This window comes from Dicentrarchus labrax, unplaced genomic scaffold, assembly GCF_905237075.1.
Source record: "Dicentrarchus labrax unplaced genomic scaffold, dlabrax2021, whole genome shotgun sequence".
Taxonomy (NCBI): domain Eukaryota; kingdom Metazoa; phylum Chordata; class Actinopteri; family Moronidae; genus Dicentrarchus; species Dicentrarchus labrax.
The window spans coordinates 8,427,230-8,453,244 of NW_026136715.1; the positions used below are offsets into that span (position 1 = coordinate 8,427,230).

General features: G+C 37.9%; 2 protein-coding genes and 1 long non-coding RNA gene across 20 annotated transcripts in view; 1 reads left to right on the forward strand and 2 right to left on the reverse strand.

Moving 5' to 3' along the window:
* Positions 1-5,406, forward strand: part of LOC127377504 (microphthalmia-associated transcription factor) — a 31,511-nt gene extending 26,105 nt beyond the window's left edge. For all 9 annotated transcript variants that reach the window (XM_051425429.1, XM_051425430.1, XM_051425431.1 and 6 more), the window contains one exon: positions 637-5,406. In XM_051425429.1, coding sequence (XP_051281389.1) covers positions 637-1,029 — 393 coding nt within the window. In that variant the 3' untranslated portion in view covers positions 1,030-5,406. The remainder of the gene's footprint in view (positions 1-636) is intronic.
* Positions 5,407-6,834: 1,428 nt separating this feature from the next.
* On the reverse strand, positions 6,835-11,545 carry LOC127377310 (uncharacterized). The gene is made up of 4 exons (XR_007887664.1): positions 11,405-11,545; positions 11,082-11,160; positions 10,367-10,615; positions 6,835-10,239 (listed from the first exon to the last, which is right to left on the reverse strand). It is a non-coding gene; the product is annotated as an uncharacterized LOC127377310 (long non-coding RNA).
* Positions 11,546-12,018: 473 nt separating this feature from the next.
* Positions 12,019-26,010, reverse strand: LOC127377070 (forkhead box protein P1-B). Of its 10 annotated transcripts, none has more exons than XM_051424664.1 (16): positions 23,477-23,633; positions 23,218-23,358; positions 19,155-19,295; positions 18,969-19,055; positions 17,634-17,781; positions 17,106-17,211; positions 16,892-16,999; positions 16,491-16,578; positions 16,033-16,110; positions 15,738-15,933; positions 15,414-15,490; positions 15,160-15,261; positions 14,871-14,998; positions 13,316-13,370; positions 12,961-13,127; positions 12,019-12,848 (listed from the first exon to the last, which is right to left on the reverse strand). In XM_051424664.1, the coding sequence occupies exons 1-16, from the start codon at positions 23,558-23,560 to the stop codon at positions 12,686-12,688; spliced, it is 1,869 nt and encodes a 622-aa protein (XP_051280624.1). In that variant the 5' UTR covers positions 23,561-23,633; the 3' UTR covers positions 12,019-12,685. The 10 variants fall into 10 exon arrangements, with proteins under 10 accessions (XP_051280624.1, XP_051280622.1, XP_051280625.1 ...); XM_051424662.1 differs by having other exon boundaries at positions 18,969-19,058; XM_051424665.1 differs by having other exon boundaries at positions 19,155-19,292; positions 23,477-23,632.
* Positions 26,011-26,015: the final 5 nt, after the last annotated feature.

The window sequence follows — 26,015 nt, forward strand, 5'->3', positions numbered from 1 at the left end:
AACGAAAAACGAGTAGGGACACTAATTTGCAAAGCAAAGGCCATGTATTCGAGGAAGCCGGATGTTTAAACCATCATCTTGAAACTAACTGATCACAAGACAAGAGGCGCCAGGATCTGTGCGCACAGCTGACATTGATTGATTGATTGATCACATTGAGCGTTTGCTTTACAGTAATTCTTTAGAGCAGCAATTTAGTTTTTCATTGTCCTGCTTTTGTCAGGCCTCACTGTTCGTCATCTGTTCTTATATTGCCTTCTGAATATCCTGCTTTTGCTTTGCATGTCCAAGCACTTTGCAAACACTTTGTAGGTATTATTATCATTATTATCTGGGGAAAAAGAAAACCCTCAGAGTTTTTTCGACTGGAAAAGTCAAGACAAAGGGCTCCATCAGTCACAGTCAGTTGGGGTTTTAAAAAGAAAAGTCACCTGCACTTAGCACGTCTGCCAACTAATTTCCTTGGGGAAACTCTGGATTAGTAAACTGTTCCTTTATTGTTGACCATCCATGGAGAAAGTGAAACAGTACAGTGATCTGAGACCCATCCTGGCACAAGAATAGAAGACTGTGATTGTGATAGACATTATGGCAGAGAGTGAAACTCTTCACTGACTAACCTGTGTGTGTTTGCAGGAATTAGAAATGCAGGCACGGGCTCACGGTCTTGCCGTCGGATCCTCAACACTCTGCACTGCTGAACATGGGGCCCGGAACATTAAGCAAGAGACTGCTCTGGAGGACTGTCACCAGGACCTGTACACGCTCCACCCCCATCACCAACACCACCCCGCCTGCACTCCAGAACAACCCGGCACCCTGGAGCTAAACGAAGCCCAAACTAACTACCAGGAGGGCCACTACAGCGTTCACAGCAAGCCGGGCAAACTCAACGACATCCTCATGGAAGACACCTTATCACCGGTGAGAGGGGGAGACCCTTTGCTCTCGTCCATCTCCCCAGACGCCTCAAAGGACAGCAGTCGCAAGAGCAGTGTAAGCATGGATGAGAATGAGCAGTGCTGTTAGCACCCCCTACTGGAAGACACCTCGTCTGCATCTCCAGCCCCTCCATCCTGCTGCAAGTGTTCCTGTCAGTAGCTAACACACTCCCAGCTGCTGGAGAGGCTTTGTCTTGTTTGTGTTATTTGTGTCTGTTGTGTTTTTTTTTTTCTCCCCACCCGTGTTTACATGTACTGAATCTTTTCCATTCATGTTTTTTGTTTTTTTGTTTTTTTGTTATATCTATGTCTTTTCAACCTTGATTTCAAGGACTGATTATAAAGTATGTTGGCTTTAATCAATACTTTGATGACAATGAGTTACAAAAATAGAGGTTTTTATATTTAAAAAAAAAAAATGCATTTATCTTTGGATAGAGGCTAGATTATGTTTATTTCTATTGATTCCAAAGAATCTAGGGAAGTTATAAATCATGGTCAGAAGTGTAGATATTTTGTGGTGAGATGAACACTGCTTTTTAAATCACTAGCAATAATAGAAGAAATAAATCTATTTATTACTATAGTGCTTTACACTCCTTGTGTCTTAGATTATACTTGAATGTGTCAATGCCTTATTAAGATGTGTATACATCAATGTTGTATTGCTATGCACATGTTTTGGCTGTTAGCTGAGTCTTTGTCAGTCTTCCAGTTGAAATTTCTTCCTTGACAATATTAATCATTTATAGATTTGATCTTATTTATGTATCTATGTAAACAGGACTTTATGTACACATTCCCCAAGAAAGATTAATTTATAACAAGGTATTTCAAAGAGCCTTTTTGAAACATCTGAGATAATAATGAATAAAAGCACGTTAAAAAATATGAAGCTAAAATGTCTCCTTTAAGAGAATTAAAATGAACAAAATCAACATTGATAATGGCTAATTTTAGTCCTTTATTCTGTGTCACAATGAGCAAGAAAGCAACAAAACAATCCAGTAAAAAGAAAGAAAGGTCAAGTTTCACCAAATAAATGCATCCTTTAACCATCCAGTGCTGTCTACTCAGCAGGGTGTACGAGATATATTACCACTGTACATTCCTCTCTGCCAAAACCACTGAAATACTTAAATTTAGCAAAGAATTAAATAAAATATTTTTAATCTCTAGTCTCAAAACTAGTAGGATCTTAGCTCAAATCAAAATTAAAGACCCTGTTGTAGCCCTGACACACACAAGAAGCTGATTTCACTTGATAGATCTGATTATCCATCCATTTCCTAAATTATTGTTTTTTTACACCACTGCGGTGACATTTCACATTCAGTATGTTTTTTTTTTTCCATTATGTGAACATTTATATTGCCAAGGAGTATAAGGAGACTGCTTTGGGATTTTGTATGAAATGCATGACATTGTCAAAACACTGGAATGACCTCTGTAAAATGAAACATGGTTTGTTCGCCTTTTTTATCTAAGCATAAACTAACTATTGTATTTGGCTTTTCAAATGCATACAGAATATTGTATGAGATTGTAGATTCTTTATGGTGTACGGTTGTTGTATATTTCAGCAGTTTGTTTTCAGCAGTTGTAGCACATTGCATAAATATGCCTTTGTTAAATAACTACCTGCCATACATCGAGAGCCCTGTTACAGCACAGCCTCCATTTTGTTAAACTATGCAATGGTTGAAGTTGTGCCTGCAGAGCAGCATCATGTCTTGATAATGTGATCTCCTTATGAATTAGTCTAAAACAGTATCAAAGTAATTGTCTTTTTAATTGATTTAAGTGCCTTACAGTCGTTTCTGTTTCCTCAGTGATGTAACAGGAGTTGTAGACAATGATGCAACATTTTGTTGATGTTTATACTGGTGTATGGTGCTTCATGGATTAACTGATGAGTGCCAAGGTATTAGAAAGCAGTAGGAAAGGGCCTTTTGTCAGTACAAGATAACACTTTTAGCCTCTCAGACTCAAGAGCCACTAGAAAGTGTTTATTATGGAACCCCAACATGTTCAGTATTAAATAAACAAAGAAGGCATTATGAATTAAACAGAGTAAAATATATATTCCAATACATTTGAAATAATATAATAAATTATGAAAACCCATCCTTATTATTAAATGTTATTTCATCATTTTTGTTTTCATATTAAGTGCTTTTTTATTTATTTTAATTTTTACTTCTGTACAGATTTTTTTATTTCAAAGTGCCCTTTTCAAGTCTGTTAATTTAATTGGATAATGGCATTTTTCCCAATGACTATTTCATTTCAAAATTGTCTGAGGCAATCACCGAGTCCCCACTACAGGTTTAACAACAGATACAACATTTAGCCAGCTAGCTTATCAGCTCCAGTTAGTGAGAGCGATGCCAATGCTAGACTAATACTGACTACCTGCAGCAGCAACCAAACACAGAGTACAGGCACAGAAACTAACCTCTATTTTTGGATAGGTTTTTGGATTATTACTCAGCATCTAAGCGAAGAGCCAGTGTTTACAGCAGCAGCTAACTTATTCATTCAGAGTTATCTTGGAAATGTTTCTAAAGTTATTCCTCAGAGAAAGACAGTTGATTATGTGAAGAGCGAGAACATAAATCTGTGTAGTGGTTGTAGCCAACAGGAGCTAGGCAGCTGGCTGGCTGTGTTGAGCCTGCAGAGGAGGAGACATGTGAAACTCCTCTCTCATGAAAAATAACATTTTGAAATGACATTGGGGAAAGTGCAATGGTATGAAAATAAGAATGATGAAACAACATTTCATTGTAATGAGTTTAGTTTTAATCATTTGTGATATGATTGCGTTAGCAGCGTGACGTGGCTTTACGTCAATGTCGGTTGCTCCAGACCAAAATATCTCAAGAATGATTAGATGGATTGCCATTTAATATTGTGGAGACATTAATTGCCCAGTGGATCCTTATTACTTTGGTGATCCCCTGACCTTTTATCTAGTGCCACCAGCAGATTGACATTTTTTACTTCTAGTGAAATGTCTTGACAACTATTGCACAGTGACATTTGGTTAAGACATTCATGTCACCGTCAGGATACATTGTAATTAATGATCCCTGAACTTTTCAATTAGTGGCATCATCAGGTCATAATTTCAATTTCTCTGATACTTTTCCAAATATGATTTATGACCAAAAACCTGCAAAACTAATGACATTCCCATCAGTCTCTACTGTACTCTCTGTTTGGTGCTAATCAGCAAATATTAAACTCTAGACACCTGCTTAGCATCAGTTTGTTAACATTGTGACTGTGAGCATGTTAGCATGCTGATGTTAGCTCAACAGAGGAGCTAGCATAGCTGTAGACTCTTAGTCTTTATATTATATTTTGCTTGTTTATTCATATGTTTCACAATATCTTATTTATTATTTAATACTGAACACTTCGGGGTGGGTGTGCATTTTGTTTTATCTTTATTGATGTTAAATACCACGATGAAGGCAGTGTTTCCAAAGTTGTACTGAATATTCAGCATCATTATGAGACTATGAAGGTAGTTTAAAGTGATGACTGCCAAAATGTGTTGCCAAAATAAAATATACAATAAGTTTATGAATTGCCATTTTAACAGCTGAGCTAATGCACCTCTGTTAGTGGTGTTTTTCATCCATAGTTACAAGCAATATCTAAAAACATGATGGCAACCAGGCCGTATGTAGACCACCAACGGGTGAAGTATATTGTGAAAGTTCATTCCTGCAACACTGGTTTGACAGAAAGAAAAATTAAAGTTCTACTTGGTAACAGTTTTTCCAGAGCTTTCAACTGCATCTCACAGTCCTTCTCAGCAGATGGAGATAGCTCAGCTGTCATTATGTGACACTGAAGTGGTATGGAACCTCTCTTGTTAAGACCATGAGATGTAGTTAAAAGCCTGGAACAAGCTAGTAAATGGACTTTGAGTTGAATTTAGTTTTTTCTTTTGTCATAGCTGAATTATGGCTTCAGTGGAATGCAGAATGACTTCAATCCCATGTACTGAGCCTTAAATAGTGCAATACACACAGGCCTGTAGCATTGCCCTTAGACTGAACCCAGATCAGCTTTTTTTTTGAGTGGAATAGATAAATCATCTAAACCCTGAAATGTGACTGGTTAGAATGAACATTGGTATCACACGTGGTAGCGGTGGCACTTAATTTAAAGCCATCACTATGACTGATTTCTCATAATGAATCTTCCAGCTGTTAATTATTATGGCACATTATGGGTAAACCACTAATGAAGAATCATCTCTTCTGCTCATTCCTGTGGTTCACACAGACAATGTTTTCTGCTGATGTTGCTACTGTTCTTATTGTTACAGTTTATATAAAATGAATGTAGCAATAGTTACTGTACGCACTGGTTTCAGATTAGTGAATTCAAACTCATTGGTACTCAATGTGGAAACTATCTTGTGAGAAATATTAAAAGTTTATTTGAATCTTTGGAGAGCTTGTGTTTTTCTTCCTCAAAATCTAAATTAGATAACAAGATAATGTTTTACCTATTTACCTATTTAGCATTTATAAGCAGTACAAAGACATTTTGTAAATGGTTTATAGCATACTATAATTTAGTAGTTGTAAGCAAATATAAGGACATTTTAAATGTTCATTAACGTATTTGTCAATAATCATTACTCCTATGATATACATTTATACTTATTATTTAATGTTTTAAATGCTGAATACTGAAACGGTTAACCTATTTGAAGTTACAGTTGCAAAGACTTTTTGCTAATGTTTTAATTTGTCCCCAGAAGAAGCACATCAGTACATTTCTGGTAAGCTTGAAAGGACATTATCCTCAATAATGTCATGGGAAAATGTTGATAAAATTAGAAAAATGTTAACGAACATATTTCATTTAACAGAGGAATGGTGTTTTACCTGTACTTACCAAGCTGAAAAGGGCAAATGATTGTTGACAGACAGGTTTCATGGTTTATTATTATACCTGCACATCCCAGTCCTGTGGGAAGAGGCATCCTCAAAGAGCCAGCAGAGTGCTTTAGGGGCTCCTTGGGATTTCTGCACCATGGCCAGGGTGCAGTCCTGGTGCCACACAGTCAGCTCCAGGCCCAGGTCTGCTGTCAGTGGCCCCCTCTGGTGGGCAACATACACTGAAGGACATATCGATGTTGACCGCAGCACTGGCAACAATTGCTATGCTGTCAGAAAAGATGGAAATATATCCTGGTTGTACATTTTTGTGGATAAAAAGTGTTTGTATGTATATTCTCATACATAATCTACACCTACTCACGCCTATTGCACAATTTGCAAACTTAATAGGAAAGTTTAGAGGCTCTCCTCATTCTAAATCATTTTAAGCTGGTTTAACTTAAAGTTCCAGTGCTGCTTTAAAAATGTGATTGAATTAAACTTAGATTGAATAATTAGTTTAAAGATACAGCTTGGAGTGCAGCAGCTTCCTGCTCACACCCTCTGTTGTGGGCTGTTATTGGCATATGGTAGTTCAACATGGCAGACTGCTCCTGAAGAGGACCTGCTCCCTCTGTAGATAGAAATCGGTCTTAAAAACGCAACAATTCTTATTTTCAGGAGATTAATGAAAACACACGTTTAAATATTAGGCTATATTTAGTTTCTGCCAATAGTTCCTCCTTAATGTTAAATTTCTAATCTAAATACAAAATATGATTTGGATAATAATTTGTGTCTGTGTTTTTGCCACAACAAAAGTTTAATTGATTCATAAAATTGGATCTACCCTTTCTCCTTCATTGAAAAATCCAGAAGCTTTGAATATGCAGCTATTGTTGATTTAAAAAAAAAAATGTCATTATGAAACATTAAAATAAATTGCTGGACACAACATAACTGATACATTCTCAGTTTATGTGCTTTCGAGGTTTCAAGTTTCAACATCACATTTGTGTAAATTACATATTGGGCCACAATTGGCTTGTAGTAACAAGTAGTTGTGATGTCACAAAATCATGCTAGTATGAACACTCTCAGATTCAAGCTTACAGAGTTAGCAGAATAATGTGTCAAACTCTGCAGAAACATCTGTGAAGGTCAAACATCCAAGTAAACAATAAACAAAACACATTTCTGACTGGAGACAGACTTTAAATATTGCATTACAACATCCCTGGCAGAGCCAACAGACAGAAGTTAGTAGAAACCAAGAAAGAATTGGGGGTTTTGGAGGGAGCTGGGCAGTCTAGATTTTGGTTGTTGAGAGACACTTTACAGGTCTGTCTTTAGTAGCTAGAGAAGAGTCAACTGTCAACTGTCAGTTGACCTTTAGCAATCCCATTATGCAAATACCGATGCTAGCTTCTACTACATACCTGGTGTTGTGAAAATCACTGTAGATGCCTTAGCAAGAAGTCATATTTGCATTGTTAATGAGCAAATAACCTGAAATTGTCCAAACTTCAAAATCTATGCTCATAAATTCTCAGAAATATGCTGATGAAATTAGCTGTATGTAGCTTTTGTTTCCAAGAACTATGAAAATCAGTTTAATGAAACCTGAAATTTGTAACATTGATAATCTCAATAAACATTTGGTATCTGATATCTTCTTAATAAATTTACAATAAGGGACTGTTTTTTTGTTGTTGTTGTTGTGTTCAAGTGCTTGTGTGAAACTCCAGAAAGGAGCTCCTCAAACATATTTTTAAAAAGGATCAAAGCTTGTTCACACAAATGAGCCTACTAGCATGTAAAAAAAATACTGCTCCATATTCAATATAAGATAGCAAACATTGTTTATCAATCAGGGGTTTAAATGCACCATAAGTTGGTTTCTGCTTGCAACACAATCACCATCTACAACTAATTCTAGTCTAAGCACACTCATTTTTCTTAGCATGAACTGCCAAAGATAGAAATTGGTCAGAAAAATGTAATGTAAATGTAATTGTGCTTTCCACAGTTGGCAGTAAGGTTAATTACACACACTTGGGTGTTCATGGTCTACCACATGCATGACTATCAGGAAAATCATTCTCTTGATCAGTGATCATGCAATGACAAGCACATTTAACATCTCAACACCTAACATCATAGTAAAGTGGCAACTGAATATATGTAGTTCTCCGGCGATGCAAAGATGTCGCCAAAACCACATCCAGTTCCAAGCATGTAGGAGAAACTACAGTAGCCATGAAACTCGCGAAAAAGGAAAAAGGTCCAATCTGGGGCCAGTGTTTGATTTGTCTGTGGTCGGCTACTGTACAAACATGGCTGTCGAAGATGGACGGTAGAAGAGGACCGGCTCCCTTTGTAAAAAGGATTACGAAAACACCACAATTCTTATTTTCAGGTGATTATACACCGATGAAAACACACCTATGAATATTACATTCCATTCCTGCCAATAGATCCTCCTAAATGTTTGTGGTTTCATTTAGTTCTTCACCCCACATATGCCTCCAGAGAAATGTTACTTGTTGTACATGTTACTTCTGAGATCCAGAATTTTTTCTGCACTGAATGATTCTCATTGTTCTGACTTGTTCTCATATAGCTGAAGATAATAGGCTGATACTGATACTGTATGCTATACTGTAGCTTTAATTCAGTGTTTACTTTTTTAGGGATTGACAGAGACAACTGCTAAAATGCTGCCTGTAACTCACATCAAACTTTGAGGTACGTTATTTGAGTTCTACTTTATACTTGACTACGTATGGGGAAATGTTTTAAATTTTCTTGGACTACATTTATTTTACTGTTTAAAAGTTAATTGCTACTTTTCTAATTGTTAATGTTAGATACAAAGATTATGATCAAGGTAATGCATTATTACAGATTAAACCACCTATCAGTACATTAAGCTGTTAGAATTTGCTCCACCTTGACCAAATACAATATGAAAGTAATGCTTAATGTATCAATAATGATAATTAAATGATAGAATAATATAATACTGACAGTGACTTTTCAGCATAAAAATTAGCCTATTTTCAATTTTAAAAGTATTCGCTGATAATACTTCAATGGCATACTTTTATTTTAAGGGGAACTTTATGTATCAAAGTTGTAAAAAAAAGTTGTATAAGGCCTTTTGAGACTCAAGAGGGAGCTATGTGAAATTTGATACTTGGTCTTGAGTGATGTCAACGTTGGTTTGAGCTGAATTCTACCACTTTGAAAATGTAAGTCATTTTTGTAGCTGCTCCTCATCTCAGCGTGAGTCTAGCAGCTCAAGCCTACATCAGCCGCTACAAGCATTATACATCTGAATCTCTAACTGACTGTTGCCAGCTGAGTTGCATTGTGGGTAATGAAGGTGCCAGATTTTGAGAGGGAATATGAACATGTGGAATGAAAAAGACGTGTGTTGATATATTTTTGTCCCTCGTGGACATTATACATGTACAATGCTAAATCAGTGGACTACTGTTTCAACCAAACATTTGAATGGGGGAGGAGTTTTACTTGTAATGGAGTACTTTTATGCTACTTTACTTTACTATGGGATCTGAATACGTCTTCCACGGCTCTATGTTTCACACAAGTGACTGCAGCCCAAAATAGAAAGGTATTTCACCTTATATTAGTTACTATATTCCCAGTCTCCTAAATGTCTTCAGCCTACTCTATCATGCTTTATGGAGTGACACTGGGAACGTAAAGGATGCTATGGTTCAACATGCTGTACATAACCACCCCCACTCTGCACTCTATCCCCTCTTCCACCCTGACAGGATTGCTCATTGGCATTTGAGTACTTTGCTCTCTGTGGCTGTAACAACAAATGAGGAGGCTGAAACATCATAAACTGGTGGCAAAGGGTGGCAGTAGTTACCTGCTTGAATAATGTTGAGGCACACAAGCTGGAGATACATTTCCACAAGGCCAAATATGAAAAAAATCTCAGTAATGCAGGCAATTTTTTACATATGTGGGAATAAGACAAGACGGTCATGCCATTTGTTGAGCATTCAAAGATGGATAATCTTTGGGATTCTCTTTGAAGTGAACTCTTTGTGTTTAAAGGTCAGAGGTGAAAGGCCAAGGAGGAATCTCTCAGCGATAGCAAACTTCTGATATCTCCATTGCAAGCTCTATGAGTTCTCCCGCGTCTTGACAGGAGCCGCAGCAGTTACAGTCCAGTTCCAGCTTGTAATTGCAGCAATCCTTTCCCTGCTGTTCTCTCTCACTGGATGTCTTGATGTATTTGTACGAGGGAAAACAGCGTCTCACAGCCCTCTCGCATGTATCCGGTAGCAGGACCATTAACTCGTGAAAACGGCAGTGCAGACAGGCGAGAAGAAGTGCTGCACAGTCATCTGGTGGCGGTGACAAGGTGGTATAAAAGGAGAGAAGGTTAATGATTTGGTGAGAAACTGAAGTCAGTGTCAGGGTGTCTCAATTTAATTACATCAACTGTTGTACTTTAGATGAGTTACACAATACCTCCAGTGTCAGGCTGGTATGAATCATCAGAGGAAAAATGACTGCTGCTGTTTATAAACTTGTCAGAACACAATGAGAAGCTGGATCCACGCCACTCACTGCCACCCCGGGCATCATGGGAACTGGGATCAGTGTCCAGTTTGTCTGGTTCTTGCTCTGAGATGGTGCTCAGTCTGCGTACCCCACTGACTGAATTGCTGCCCATCATCTTTTTAGATGGACTGCTCAAAACCGGCTTGGGGGTGCTTCCTTTGAAAGGATGATGCAAGCAACAGAGGGATCATTTTGGATGCACAGACATTACTGATGTTATAAAAATTCAGTGATGGTTCAGCAGCCCAGTCCAGTCTCTGTCAGGCAACTTACTCAGATCCTCTATGAGGCTGTTTTAATTATTCAGAGCACCATTAACATGCAGTATGTCAGCGAGGTGAGACTTGGAAATGTATAATGGAGGAGGTTTGCTCAATAAAACTTCAGCGAGGAGAGATTATTGATTTGCAAGCTTTTATTTGGATCTAGTTTCCTGGATTGAATCAAGCCTGAGGAAAATATATACTGTGTGAAAATATACTCCCCCACTAACATTTGGCATGCACCACTTCTATCAATCACTCGGCCATTTTAACTTACACACTTTCATTGCAGCAGTAACTAACAATGACTTAACTTGAGCAGTATTTAGCCTAATTAGACATAAACAACAACAACCTACCATCACACACATGGTCCCCTATTTTCTCAAGCTCGAGACAATCCTCATCATTCACAGGAAGCTTTAAAGGAGATGTCATCTTTTGCAGAGCAAAGTGGAGAGAATACACATGGAGTGAGAGACACATGCATAGCCCTTATAATGGTATTATAATTTAAATATCCTGTCTAAAGACAGCAATGAATCATTATTGCATTGTTTTTATGTGAAATTAGAGAATCATGCAGGAAATGCGTCCCAAAGTGCCAGTATACTGAGGTTGAAAATGAACAAAGCACATATTCCTTAATGAATTCTGTCAAATCATTCACTATTAAGATTACCTGCCTGTACTGGTTAAATATCCAACAGTGTAATCCGTAGCATCTGCAACTGTGAACCCCTCTGAGCTTGGACTTGAGCACCTCCCATCATCATGCACACACCCACATTGTGAGCACACTCCACACCGATCAATACTCGCCACTCAGGAAGCACAACTACAAATCTGTGATGGCATAATGCACGGAAGATCCATTCAATTATGGCATTATATGTCAATGGAAAGTCAAGCCAGGCCACTTATCAAACACCTGGATGCAGAAAGGAATGACAGACAGGACTTGCGTAGAAAAAGCTTACCGCAATTTATTGCCTTGACTCCTCCAGTGCTTCTAACACCACAATGATTTTGTAGGCCATTTATTATACCACATCTGCTGACAGCACATGGGCGAATTTATAAGATTTATAAAAATGGACATACCACAATACCACAGTGGAAACTTTGCCACCAAAAACCATTTGCTTTCTTCCATTACCTTCCATTAAGAAGTCATTACTGTTGACTGAGAAAATCCAGTCAAAACGACACCCAGCCATAATTTTATCATGCAAAGCAATGATTAAGGATCACCATCAAGGCAATCCAAAAACCAGATCAAAGACACATAGACTATTCACATTTATCATGAGGAATTTATTATTCATAGAGATGCATTGTTTTACAATAATGGTAAATCTATATTATCTACTTTTACAAGCTCAGTTAGAGCGAATTCAGCAATGTCCGTGGAATGGGTGAAAAAGACCAACAAGAATAAAAAAGAAGCTAAGTATTCTTTTGATCAATTGAACATACCTTAAATACAAATATATCAGGTCACGTTGGCAGTGAACGTTTTCATTTTTAAAGTAATATTTTTTTTTTTACTTCCTCTACAAATCTTTATGACTACTAAAATAAGATCAGGTAGCGTGGCCCCAGCATATCATAAAGTTGCTATACAGAGGGAGAGAAACTTTTCATTGTGAAGTGCTAACTATCAATGTTCCCTTTCCTTTGGCTTCTCTGCTCATCATGGTCCTTTTGTGTACAGATATATAAAAAAAGAAAAATCATGAACAGACAGTTTCACAAATATTGTGATCTCACTCTACTGTACAGACAAAAATGAGAGCTAGATTAACAACGAAAAATAAGAAATGCTGATAAATACAAAAAAAAAAACTCCCCAGAAGAGACTGTTTGGTTACGTAGATGAAGCAGTTGTTTTTGGAAACTTTTGGAATAAAAAGTCAGACACGCCGTGAGTGAGGCGGCCTTGCAGTGGAGAGCTTGGACCTCATAGAGAAGGCACGCGATCGAAATGAAGGTTGGGTCTCTCCGGACTGCCGTTGTCTTCATCCTGGTTCATCTCTGGGCTGTGGCCGTGTTCGTCTGTGCTCTCCGGAGATCCATAGGGATAATTTTCACTTATCTCCTCGTCCTCCTGCTCCTCTTTAATGCTGGGGGGAAAAAAATGCAATCAGAACTTGTGATTACATAATTACATTAAATCACAGCTGTGTCAAACACACTTAGAAGATACGGGAACGTAGCTGCGGCGATGAAACTTACAAAGCTTGTGGAGGGGACTGTGTTGCACTGCTGTCACTTTGGTATCCAGATCCATTAGCAAGGGCTCCATTCATTTGCTCTTGGAGAATATGAGGCAGGGAGTGCAATGAGATGCTGCCCATAGATGCTGGGTGGTAGAAAGAGTTGTTGCCGTCTAGACCACCACTCTGAAAGATTTAACATCGACAGCCTTTATATTTATATTTTAATACTGCAGCTGTAACAATTTTCAGACTACTGCAAAATGTAGTATATGGGCACTGTTCTGCACTTCATCTTTGTATGTACACTGCAGCAGCCTCATGTTATACATACATCAGCTTAATTTATAATCCACTATTCAAATGTCTCTTACCTGATGAGCAGACCCAGCTGAGCTCTGACGGTTCTGTGAGTTCTTCAGGAGAGATCTATTAATACAGAGATGCAACAACAGTTATATTTAATTTAGCATTAACACCTAAAGGAGCAGAGATAAGTATCACACTTTGGGGCTGGCAAGAACAATATCACTGTACACTAAACCCCCATCCTCTGAACAGCAGTTGTTTAATCATAGCTTAGCAAACATATCCAGCCTGTCAAGCTTTGGATTTCATCCCATGTTGTGTGCACCATCTCTAGGAACTACTCAGTACAGAGTGACACTCGAAAGTCATCTAAACCCGTATCTAAAGAGTTTGAAGGGGATGTCTTTTTTTTTTTTTTTTTTTAACCTCCCCAAAAACAAAAGAGCAAAAGTGTGATGAATGGATTAAACAGTGTGTTCAGTGTATAATATTACAATGCCCAGCTAAAACTGCTGCAACCTCAGCTAAACTTGTTATCTGAGATAATGTTACATTTGCCAAACACAGTGATTAATCTTCATCCTAAAAGCCTAAAAGTGAAACGTACTGAAAATATGAACAAAAAAAGCATAAATCCGACCTCTCTGTCTTGCTTATGCAAGCATGTAAAAGCTCAGCAGCCAAACAGAGTTATGTTATAATGAAATATCAGTCTGATTTTGACATTTTTCATCATCATACATAATGATACTAAGACTACCAAGCTCTAGTGTAATGCTGACTTTTCATGCATGTAGTCAATAAATGCGTATTTATATCCCCTTTTTACAGGGTCCTCGTTTTACAACAGGTCAGTTGCAAATATTAAAGGGTCTGCAGGAGAATGTTTCAACTAACTTGTGGACCTAACATGAGCTGAATCAGTGTGCTAGCTACAGCTGGTAAGTGACCTTTGTCAGCTGACAAAACCTCCAGTGTTTGGGTAGAAGCAACCAGCCTGCTTTTGTCTTCATGTCTGAAATCAGGGACCTATGGTTAAAACATTTTCAAGCAGTGAATTTGCCACCGTTAGCATTATACACTACATATGTACTGTGCTTGAATGGGAAACATGAGTGGCGCAGCAACAGTAACCATGGGGGGCGGGGCTTAGTGAACAGTCTAATGCCCTCAAATTGCTGGCGCTATGAGCAACTGCCAATATACACACTGCGCCTAATAAAATACACAAAAGTTAAGAGTTTGAGTCATCGTGGCAAGACACAGCAAACCAGATGGGATTATTGATCATCTACTGACAGTGGTGTTCCAGAGGGATCAAGGCTGTGTGAAATATCTAGGTTCGGCTTGCAGACTGGCGCAACGAGCAACAAATGTGGCACTTTGCTATATTCGCAAAGGCATCCATTTGCTTGTATGAACATGCCAAATTAGATTTTCTTTGCAGCACACTTAGACTTAGAGACTCCTTTGAAACCTTGCTTACAGTAAATACTGTGCCTACTGATTAGATGGAGCTAGAAGGTCAAAAATGTCAGCCTTGTTTTCACTTTGAGAAATACCTTAAAAAGAAAAAGAAAAACAAACATGGTTCTGGCTTAATGTTCAAGGTATACCTACCCATTACCAGCAGTCTTCTGGGGCCTTCTTCTGTGGAACTCAATCTCATCCACTGTCCACACAGCTCCCTTCACATTTTCCAAACGTACAAAGCATTTATGGAGGCTGAGATTATGTCTGACGGCATTCTGGAAGTTTAAAGAAAAAAATACAATTAGGACTTTCATACATACATACGTACATACCTAAGTTTATCTAGTTACATTAAACTAAAAATTTAAACTCAATTTAGACCTGTCCTGATTAATATGCTAATATCCAAAGTAATTTAATATGAAAGAGTTCATACCTTCCAAGTAGCTGCATTGCGCCTGAAATATGCAAAGTTTCTTGTGAACCAGTTGTAGATTTCATTTAATGTCAGCTGATTGCGAGGTGATTCAAATATTGCCTGAAAGAGACCAAGAGCATGTAAGAGATACTAGAAAGAAAACAATAAAAGGTTTGAAAGGCCAATATTGTCATGCAAAAAGGTGAATTCTTATTTTCAAAAGGTATTTTAATATTTTTGTGGCTTGTTAAAGTGAGTGAAGCACACATTACCTGTCTTATGAGAGAAGCATATGTAAATGGAGGTCTAACTTCTGTGCTCAAGTAGAACTCCTTATTATCGACTATATCTGTGGAAAGACATTAACAAGCAATATTTATACATAAACATATACAGAATGAATGGGAAACAATACAACTAATATATAATAAGTAATAAAACTGAAATAAAAGGTATTAGAAATAAGAAAATAAACCCCTTCTCTGTGTCCCTATGAGTGTATGTTCACATGCATCTTAGCAGTAGCATGTTTCAGCTTGAAACAAGCAATAAAAAAAACTCCCTATTAATGAAGTCCTAGTTGCTCTGACTGTTACCTTGGCTCACAGAGCGGCTATATCGCCTCCGTACAGGGGTTCCAGTGAACAAGCTATTGGGAGTGAGGACTGAAGGGGATTCCGAGAGTGGTGTCAGGGGAGTGGATGGTGCCGTGGCACTCTGAGACACGCTCATCGGAGGAGGGCCTTTGGGCAATGTTGCCTGAGAGAAGGATACATTAGACACCAGATTGACCTGAAAAAACAAAGCAGTTAAGTCAGCAAAACGTCAGTGTAGCTACAAGCAAAACAATATTTATTTTAATTGTATGAAACAGTCATAGCAGGTACTTACAGGCTGCGCTGCGGGTTTGGGTTCAGAGGACTTGAGATGAGCCATCATGGCTTGCAGTCGTTCTTTATCCTTTTTCAACTGTGTTAGATGAGAGGACCGAAATAGAAGTTGAGACTTTGTGAATTCACGGTTTGTGTTAAATGACGAAATGACATTCGGTGTGGGAACTACTTCTTTTCTGGCATCCTGCAAAGTGTAATTATCTAAAGACATCACTTCTGTTTCCAGGCCTGGTGTGAAAACACCACCACTGCTGACATTTAACAGGAATTCACTGTCAGAGTTTTTAGAAAACTCTTCCTTTTCTTTTTCAGTATAAAAAAGTAATAACCCTGTCTACCAAGCAATGGTTAAGTTACAGTTTTAAAAGTAAACCACTGTTAATAAATCAAAGATGTGTGGTCCCTTTTGTTGTTTGACTTAAATAGTTAATAGTTATAAGAAAATAAATCAAATACCTGCAGTTCCAACTGCTGAACCACTTGCATCTGAACACGACACTGTGCTGTACTCTTGTCATCCAGTGTGTGTTCACTGTTCAAATGCCTGCAGACAAACACATTTAAAATCAAGACATGATTCAGGAAAACAACATGTTGTACAAGCGGAGAATCGTGGTAGAGAGCATAAAATAATAATTTCATTTGAAAAACATTTCAATACTTTTTTACACCAACAAAATAGGAAATACTTCATAGTAATGTTCAGGAATAATGCTGACATTTACAGTTCCTGAATATATATACAAAATATTGAACATACACACATTTCATTCCTATATATTTTCCTATATCTGTGCCACTGCACTGTGAATGAACATTACGGCAGCTTTAGAGGTATGCAAAGTATCACCACTCACTTGAGAAATGCCTGAAAGTCTCCAAAGACAGTCTCACAGCCAGGCCATTTACACATGCCATTTCCATACAGAGGATGGCTATTCTGTGTGTTTTCATCCAGCGACCCACTGCAACCAGGACGAAAGTCAACCACTAATAAATCAACATCTTGGTACTGCTCAAGCATACATCAAAATTAAAGTTGTGACAGGATAGTATAAAAAGCCAAATCACCTTTCTTTCCTCTTCAGAAGAGCGTGATGACCGTTGGTGGTAGATTGTTGACTGGAAGACTCTCTTGTGTCTCCACCAGTGGACATGATGCTACCGTTCTCACAGCCTGAAATTGTATATATATAGACACACACACTATTAATAAATGGTTGTGTTCTGATACAAAGAGGTGCTATTACACTTGCATGAGTCACTTTGTAATGTCAACCAAATTAGCTTAAGATCATAAAATATACGCTCAGCTGCTAGTTTATTAGGTACACCTAGCTAAAACTAATGCAGTCTAATACAACAGTCCTGCAATAAATCCTGCCTTCATGAAGGTTTGTTTTTTGTTGAAACTGTTTTAGAGAGGTGTTTAGTCAACTTTCATGATACTTTTGGAGGATACAGTTTGTGGTACTGTTGAACTATACTGCATTATACTGAGAGGTGCTTCAGCCTACCAACATTGATCCTGGCCTCACTGTTCACTTAATACTGTCAAGCACAAGTGAACACCAACTACTGTACTTGAAAGTATTTTACCTAAATTCCAGTTGTTACACAGCATACCTGACGCTGTAACAGGGCTGGTGGGTAGGACAGACAGCAGGCCTTGTCTCTGCAGGTTGAGGAGATGTTGCTGCTGCACCTGAAGGAGCTGCTGCTGGATGGCAATCTGCTGGGCTGTCAGCTGTGACGAAGAGATCACACGTTTGTCAGAAAATGTCTTCCACTTTCTTCACACTGAATACAGCTTGTTCTGTTTTTTTTTTTTTTTTTACAGTTTGATTCAGGAAAGAAATCTTTATCTAAGGTAAATCTATTCTATAACGATATAATAGAGAATGCATAGGACCAATAGAGATCACACTGGGCATATTTTGTAGGTTTGAAACATACACAAAGCCTCACTGGGCGACCATAATGTCAGGGGCTGTCTATCACTTATCTTATGAGGGTAATGAAATCAGCTAAAGTCGTTAGCTATTTAAAGGGAAAAAAAAAAACATATATTTGAGTGGTGATCAAGCCTGATGCTGCTTATTTTTATCATAATGTTCTCTGTCAGTCAAACATTGTGAGCTGAAATAGACGCTATCAACTTTTTCCTCCACTATTGTGGTGTCCAACAGACCTAACAGAAGACATGCTCACTCTAATTTCATCCAACTGGATAAAAACTATGTAGAGCACAACACATGACCAACACCTGCTGCCTTGTGGATTTTTGTTAATTGCCAGCAGTGGATACATATTAAGATTGCAAGTGAATGACGGATTTCAGAACATACTGGGATAGCCATAACTGATGTCAAACAAATAAATGCAAACAACTGAGTTAACTGTACTGTTTTTTTGGCTTTTTTTTTTACACATGACACGCACATTTGAGCCCAGAAGACTGCAACTGTGGGTACTGGGAAGGAGCAACATGTGGCTTTTGAACATGTGACGCACCCTAAATGGATAAACCCAAGGCACTTGAAGTGGAAAGATAGCACGCAACAGCCATTAAACTAATTGGAAATCATTACAAATAAGTATCTTCCACAGCTACAAAACCTCCAATGTAATCCAGGTCTGTTACTTTTATAGTTTTACCCTCAAGTGTTATTTTTGTATTACGTACACACTATGTAGAGCAAGGAACAACGTGTTACTCCTTGTTGTCACAGAGAACTGGACATTTTGAAAGTGATATCCGGTATGAGTAACTGGTTAAAATAATTATTATAATTTAAGTGTTAAGTATTCTGTTATTTAACCCTTAGTTCTACTGACCTGAATCAGACTAGTCCTATTTCTGGAACTGAATATCTTTGTGGCATAATAAATACTGCTATAATGATCAAATATTCATGAACTGATAAAAGTTACCTCTTGACTAACAATCCCAGCATTCTTCTGTTGCAGCAGCTGCATATTTAGCTGTTCTTGCTGATTTTTGAAGACCTCTTGGATTTGCTGCTGCAGAAACGTGATTGAATTTGAGTTAAGAAAAATAAAAACATTGAGTTCAATGCGGACTATGACAAACACGTAGCTTCTCTGAAGATACATTACCTGGTGTAACATGAGTGCTTTCTGCTGCTGGAGCAGGGCTTGGAGCTGCTGAGGACTGAGGATCTGCTGTTGTGGTGTCTGCTGCAGCTGCTGTGGGGCCTCTGCTGGTGGGGTCATCATGGACGACGACGCTGGAACCTGCTTTGTCAAAAAACAAACAAAAAACAAAATAGAACGGTAAGTTAAAATCTATACCACAAAAGTACATGAAAACACACAAGAAAATGAAACACTGTAAAAGACAAAACACTTCAAAAGGCAGATTTAATAGACACAAGCCAGTTACAAAAAAAGAAAAATACAATATACAATATGTAGGCTATTCTGGGTGTGTGCATTTGTGTGCAAGCTGCTTTCATTCATCCTATTTGGACTGCATTCTACTGCAGACAATCAGTACGTTTACATGTAAACGAGAAGCCGTATCTCTTTAATCAGGGTGACGGATTATGAGACGCAGCACAGGAGTGACCTGATTTCTTTTTCATACATTTAACAAAGTTTCTAAAAGGGTTTTTTTTTTTTTTTTTTTTATCAAGAGCAGTGAGCACCTGTGCAAGACAAAAACTTCAGAAAACAAAAGTTTCACTGTGACAGCAGTGGGGAAGGAGAAAAACAACCAAGATTACTGGTAGTGATCCATCCTTGTATCCAAAATAATTAAATCCAAAGTACTGCTAAAACTGAAACTGAAATAAACAGGTCTAAATAAGTTCCACAGCTGAATAGTAGGTTATTTGTGCAATTAAACACATACGCACACAGAAAAAAATCATGCGCTTTCTCACTACAGTCTGTTTTCTCACTTAACTGAAGCAGTGTTCTCTGATGTTAAAGAGAAAAAAAATCCTCTTCACCATAAAGTGTCAAATATTTTTAAAAAGAACAAAAGTAACAAATGAAAGATATATAAAAACAGTAATAAAAGAAATGCAGCCATACATGTGTTGTACAAAACATTTGCATGGAATTGGATTGTATCGGTGTAAGTGTCGGCACTGTGTCTGATTTTCCCCTGTAATTATAAATGTAGTGAGCATACTGACTCCAGTAAATTGTTAACGACTTCTTATGGACCCCACAGACACGTATAATGTCAAACTGTCAAACCTATTCCTATGTAGGGCAGCAACTAGCGATTATTTTCATTATTAATTAATCTGATAATTATTTTCTGGCTTAATCGATTATCTGCTTTGTGAAAAATAATTTCCCATAGCCTAAGGTGATGCTTTCAAATGTTTTGTTTTGTCTGAGCAACAGTCTGAAACCAAAAGACATTCAGTTTACTATCATGTACGACAAAAGAAAGCATCAAATCCTCACATTTATAAGCTGGAAATTTCTCACATCATAGCTTAAAAAAATGCTAAAATGATGAGTACATTATGGAAATAACTGTTGCTTGATTTTATTAATTCAATTAATCAACTTATGGTTGCAACTCTACTCCTATGCCTCTAAATCAAAAAATAATTTATACTTACTCACAGTACTGCTTATTTATCATTCTCAGTTCACTGGTCGATCTAGCAAGATGAATTTGGCTCTACTGCCATTTCAGCTAAAAATGAACCAAACAAAAACAACTGCATGGCATGTCTAAGAGGAATTCTCCATCAAAACAACAACAACAACCAGTACCACAAAAACAACAACAACAACATCCTCTGCTAGGCATGCAGCAATTACCATACCATCCCCCTCACTGTCAAGCCTAGCAGCTCAAGGGATGTTTACAGTAAACATAAACAGAGTAATCAAAATTGCACAGAGATATAAATAATGAATAAAAAAGCATACAGAGCATGTTTATGAAAACAGAACTTGAGATTCGTATTTTAATTAAGGTCTGAACCACAAACAAACATTTCTCTCCAAGGCAGAGTCTGTTTTGAATCGGGTAAACAAACTGACAGTGAATTTCACACAGGCTTTGGGCTAACAATAACAGATGACTGCCTCCTAGTTTGTCCTTTCTTATGAAATTCAATGCTGCAGAGGTGGCCACCAAAGCAATGAAAACAGGTCTATCCCACAAACAGAGCCAGTTGGCCCCTCTATTTTTCTGTGGACACCATCAACACAACAACAGCCCTTGCCTAATCCCTGTTGCCATGGTAGCCAGCAAGTCCAAACATCTTCTGTTGTTGTTATTGTTGAAAGTCATACCAGTGAGCAACTGAGTGTAAACACAGATCTGTTCCCGCAAGACTGGTCTTGTGAACTCTGAGATGACTGACAGCAAATAAGAACACTGAGAACTTGCAGAAAAACAAACACAATATGCCTTCACTTATCAGATTTAATTTTACTAAAACATCATAATGGGTGTGGCACAAGGAAAAGCGGCAATTGTAAAAACACACACACTTGGTAATAAACTCCACTGAACATTTAACAGCATGAGATCTAAAAATATTTAAATAACACATTTTCATTGACAGAGACACATTTTAAAACCTGATAAAAAGCAGTGTCCTGTGATAATCTCATGAAACAAATACAAACAGAGTTGGACAAACCTGTTAGTCTCCATTGAAAAGTCTGCTTTAGTTGCTGAAGGAAAAATGCTGCTCAGCAATACTGCTCTGCCTGACAATCCAACAGAACCTCGCTAACCCTAAATGATGTGAGCATAAACAAAACTAACAATATACCACTGATCCCTCCGCCCACCAGGAGTTGTGCTCTCCCTCCCCTTCTGAACCTCAGTATAACCTCCCCCCATCCCTGTGCTCCCCCTCAGCATAAATATAAAACACTGCAGTTTGGAGACACAAAGTGAGAGGTTCAGGGATACATTTACATGTCAAAAAACAAAGTACCCCGCATTCTCATACAGCAGGGAGCTGTGAGTCCTGTGTCTGTTATCAACGTCTACCTGGTATGTATGTATGACAAGAAAAGATTTGATGTTTGGATACCAGACCAGCGGTGAGGAAATTAATATGTAGGATATGTAATTGTGATCCACAGTTTAGTGAAGTAAAAGCAGCTGCATCAGTTTCAACACATATTTGTAGAATTGAGAACAAACATTTACACATGTCCCTAAGCAGCTGTATGGTACTTTAACAAAGTAACTGCACCCAAAGGGAAAAACTAAACTTTTCCAAACACAACATAATTCCTTCACGGCTGCAGCAAACAATTCATAATGTATGAATCAGCCAATCCACTTTTTGATTAACCGTTTGCTCTAAGAAAATGTCAATCACAATTTTACAAAACAAAGTAACGTCTTAAATGTCCTTGTTTTGTCCAGCCCAAAAACCAAAGATATTCAGTTTACTATCACATGAAGCAAAAAAAAAAAGCAGCAAATCGTCACAATTAAGAAGCTGGTAGTCTCAAATGGCTCACTGGGTCCAAATTTTAACATCAAAAATTGTCTGAAATCAAGACTTTGCTGTCCGAGATCCTGACTATGCAAGACTATGTGTTCTTTCAATTTCACCAATCATTTGTTACAATCTCGACATATCAAATAATAACAATATCAACAATAAGCTATAAAATGTACTAGAACCCTGAAGTATGTTTGAATAGGGCTGAAACTAAAGATTATTTTCATTATTGATTAAGCTGTAGATTAGTTTCTTAATTTACCAATCATTCGTTTTGTCAATAAAATGTGAGAGAATACTGAAAAATTGTCCATCGCAATTTCCAAGAATCCTAAGTGACATCTTTAATGACAGTACTTGCTTTGTCCCACCAACAGTCCAAAGTGCAAAGGTATATATAGGATAACTATCATGTGAGACAGAAAATCTACAAATCTTCACACTCGGAGAGCTGGGGCCTGGAAATGTTTGTATCAACTACCAAAAAAGATGTAGCTTAATTTTGTGTTGATCTACTAATTAATTAATGGACAAACCATTTCAGCTTTATACATGTCTGGTGTAATCATGTCATATTTTTGTTGAATATGCAAAGACTGTGCACCATATATATTACAACATTTGTAAACAACAACAACAACAACAACAGAAAAACCTATGCTTTTAAAAAATGATGCTACTGTGTTGTATGGATGCAGCTGGATATGACTGACCCTGGGTGCCTCTGGAGGAGGAGTCTGGTTGCTCCTCAGTCGACTCTCATTCTCAGTATTATTCCCGTTCTCTGTCTGACTTGCTGGAATGGCGTGGATTGTTGGTTCTGACCCAGACTCATGCATCTGGACTTCACTGAACTGAGAAAGGAAATAAATATAAATGAAAACAACAGGCTAAAGCAGAAAACTATCATAACATAAAGGGTGCAGATAAACACAATGCCATTTATTTGGATGTGTTTGACAAGGCTTTTACTTGAGAAGGTGATAAGAGGTCCATTTTCTGAGAAAAGTGTAACAACAGACTCTGAAATAATCCAATAATGCACTCTTGCAGCATGTCAAAGAAACTTAAGTTGTGTTAAGTGACAGCACTAAAAGTTAAGAGCTACAATGTTAAAGCTCTACCCTCCAAGACAAACATTCTCTTCTACAAGTGAGAGAGAACATGCTAGGTCTATTTGTTGAATAACCAAGTGCTGCCATGACTACTGTAAACACAGGGGCCCTGGCTCCGTGTTTATGTGCAAACATATCTTCCTTCTGGAACAATTTACCATTAACCAGGTGGTGCGATAAACGGCTGTGGCAGGTAGTACAATACACAAGTAGGCTTTTATGTATACAGCTTGGGAGTGTTTGAGTCAAACGTTAAGCAGCATAAACAAAGGTAAATAAAGTAGGCAAACAAATAATGCGAGCAGATGGAAACCTACACAGAAAGTCATAAATGAAACACACAGCACACAGCCTCGAGAATAATGTCATTATTTTCAGAGTTACTCAACTATAAAATTCACATACTGAAATCAATCAATCAGTTAGGCATCGCTGGGTGCCAACATCAACATTTAGGCAACATCTGACAGATGATCTGATTAGACTTGCACTAGACAAACTCATGACAAAAACTGTACCAACAGTTAGCTCCAGACAAATTAAAGAAGGAAAAAGGCACGGTTTCCTGCATTTGAAAATGACTAATACATGAATACTGAGTAGTTAGTTATGTCTAGCAGCAATGTGTCATTCATAGACAAGTCATAACTTAGTTAGTTTAAACTGATTCATCTAACACTGAAACTTATCTAATCAAAAACAGGCAGTTGTTGGTGAGGTTCCCACTCGGTTTACTTTTGCTTTCAGGATCCAGATTAGTTCTGAAGACAAAGGGTAGTATTTCCTTTCAGACATTTTTGAAGATGTCAGGGGTGCTTCGGGTTGTAAGAACCCGACTGACTACTGGGTCCGCATCAGTTTCATTATGCATTATTTTATACAGACAGATATTATGTGGCTAGTGCTGTATTATGATAACTTAATAGCTGTGCTTCAGTGCAGCTGTTTTTGAGATGGCCTGTTTTAATAAGCCTGTGATTATTTTTTACTGTATTTAAAGTATTCTCACCACAGAGGCAACTCTCCAGCTGTGGTGGCCACCACTCTTCAAAAGGATGTAAAGGAAACACTGCAAAGAGGCCTTTTCCTTAAGAAAGAGTAAACAATATACACCCTCTGCCTCAAGGATATATTTTCTGACAGGTGGTCTCACACATGAGCTATTATCTGGTATCATCAAAACATCTACGATGACAAACTGTACAGCTCTTCATTAATTCATTTAAATCATCAAATAAACAGTCATACTGTTCACAATGTCTGTTTTTGTATACATTATCTCTGTTTTATCTTTCTTTATATTGTTTGTATGTTTATTTATTGTTACACACCAATATACCAATGCAAATAGCTAAATAATGTATATTTAAATCAGTGAGGTTTACATATGCTTATAACATGTGGATAGGAATGATACGGATATTACATTTATCAGAATTAACTTGGATTTTGTTTTTTTGTTTTTTTGCTGTGAGGCATTATAATATCAGCATTTTATAAAGATCACAAACACTTAATATCACCCATCCAAGTATATTACTTACAACTACAACTAGACTGGATGGAAGCCCTATTTGATTTATCAGTTTATGATGCACTCAATCAGTTATTTGGTCTTCATTGTCCAACTGATCATCATCACTGATCATTCAAAATCTTGGGTTGACTCGGCCAGACCCAATACTGTACAAACTTATTATTTTCGTTCAATAATGTACTCGAGGCACATTTTAAGAAGCTAATATTACCCAAAGTTACCGTACACCTATAACCTCTACAACACAGCCCACCATTTCACCATCAACACCTTTAAACGTTTTACTTAAAATTCTGAATGAACGTCGTCGATTAGCGTTATAGCAACGCAATTAACCATTCAGTTAGCTTAACGCGATATGAATGGCACCGATATCCGTTAACAGCAATCACTGCGGTCCGAGGTTTGCGTTGAGGACTCGAACCACTAACTAGGGAGAAAACGGGAGGTTTATAGGTTAGCATGTTAACTATGTTAGTGTTGTATATCCGCTGTCTTTCATAACCTACGTTAGCTGGACTGCGAAACAGTTGTCGAACCAACCTTGCGGGTGGCGTTTATGTGAACCGTACAACAAAAGCTAGCAGCCTGCCCCGACGCTAGCTTGAAAGAAACGTTTCTCTCGTCTCTACGGTTTTAACACCCGACAAAATCACAATGAACCTAACGTCACATTCAGTATTCATTAAGCGGGTGTGGGCGCGTTGTTGAATTAACGTTTACTCACCGACTTATGTGCGGGCGGACAGTCTTCGGAGTCGGGGTGGTGTCTGTGGATGGACCCTCGGAGCAGTGGCTTCCTTGGTAGCGAGCTAGCCACAAGTTGCTAACAGAGGGCGTGGCTTAAGTAAAAGTAAAC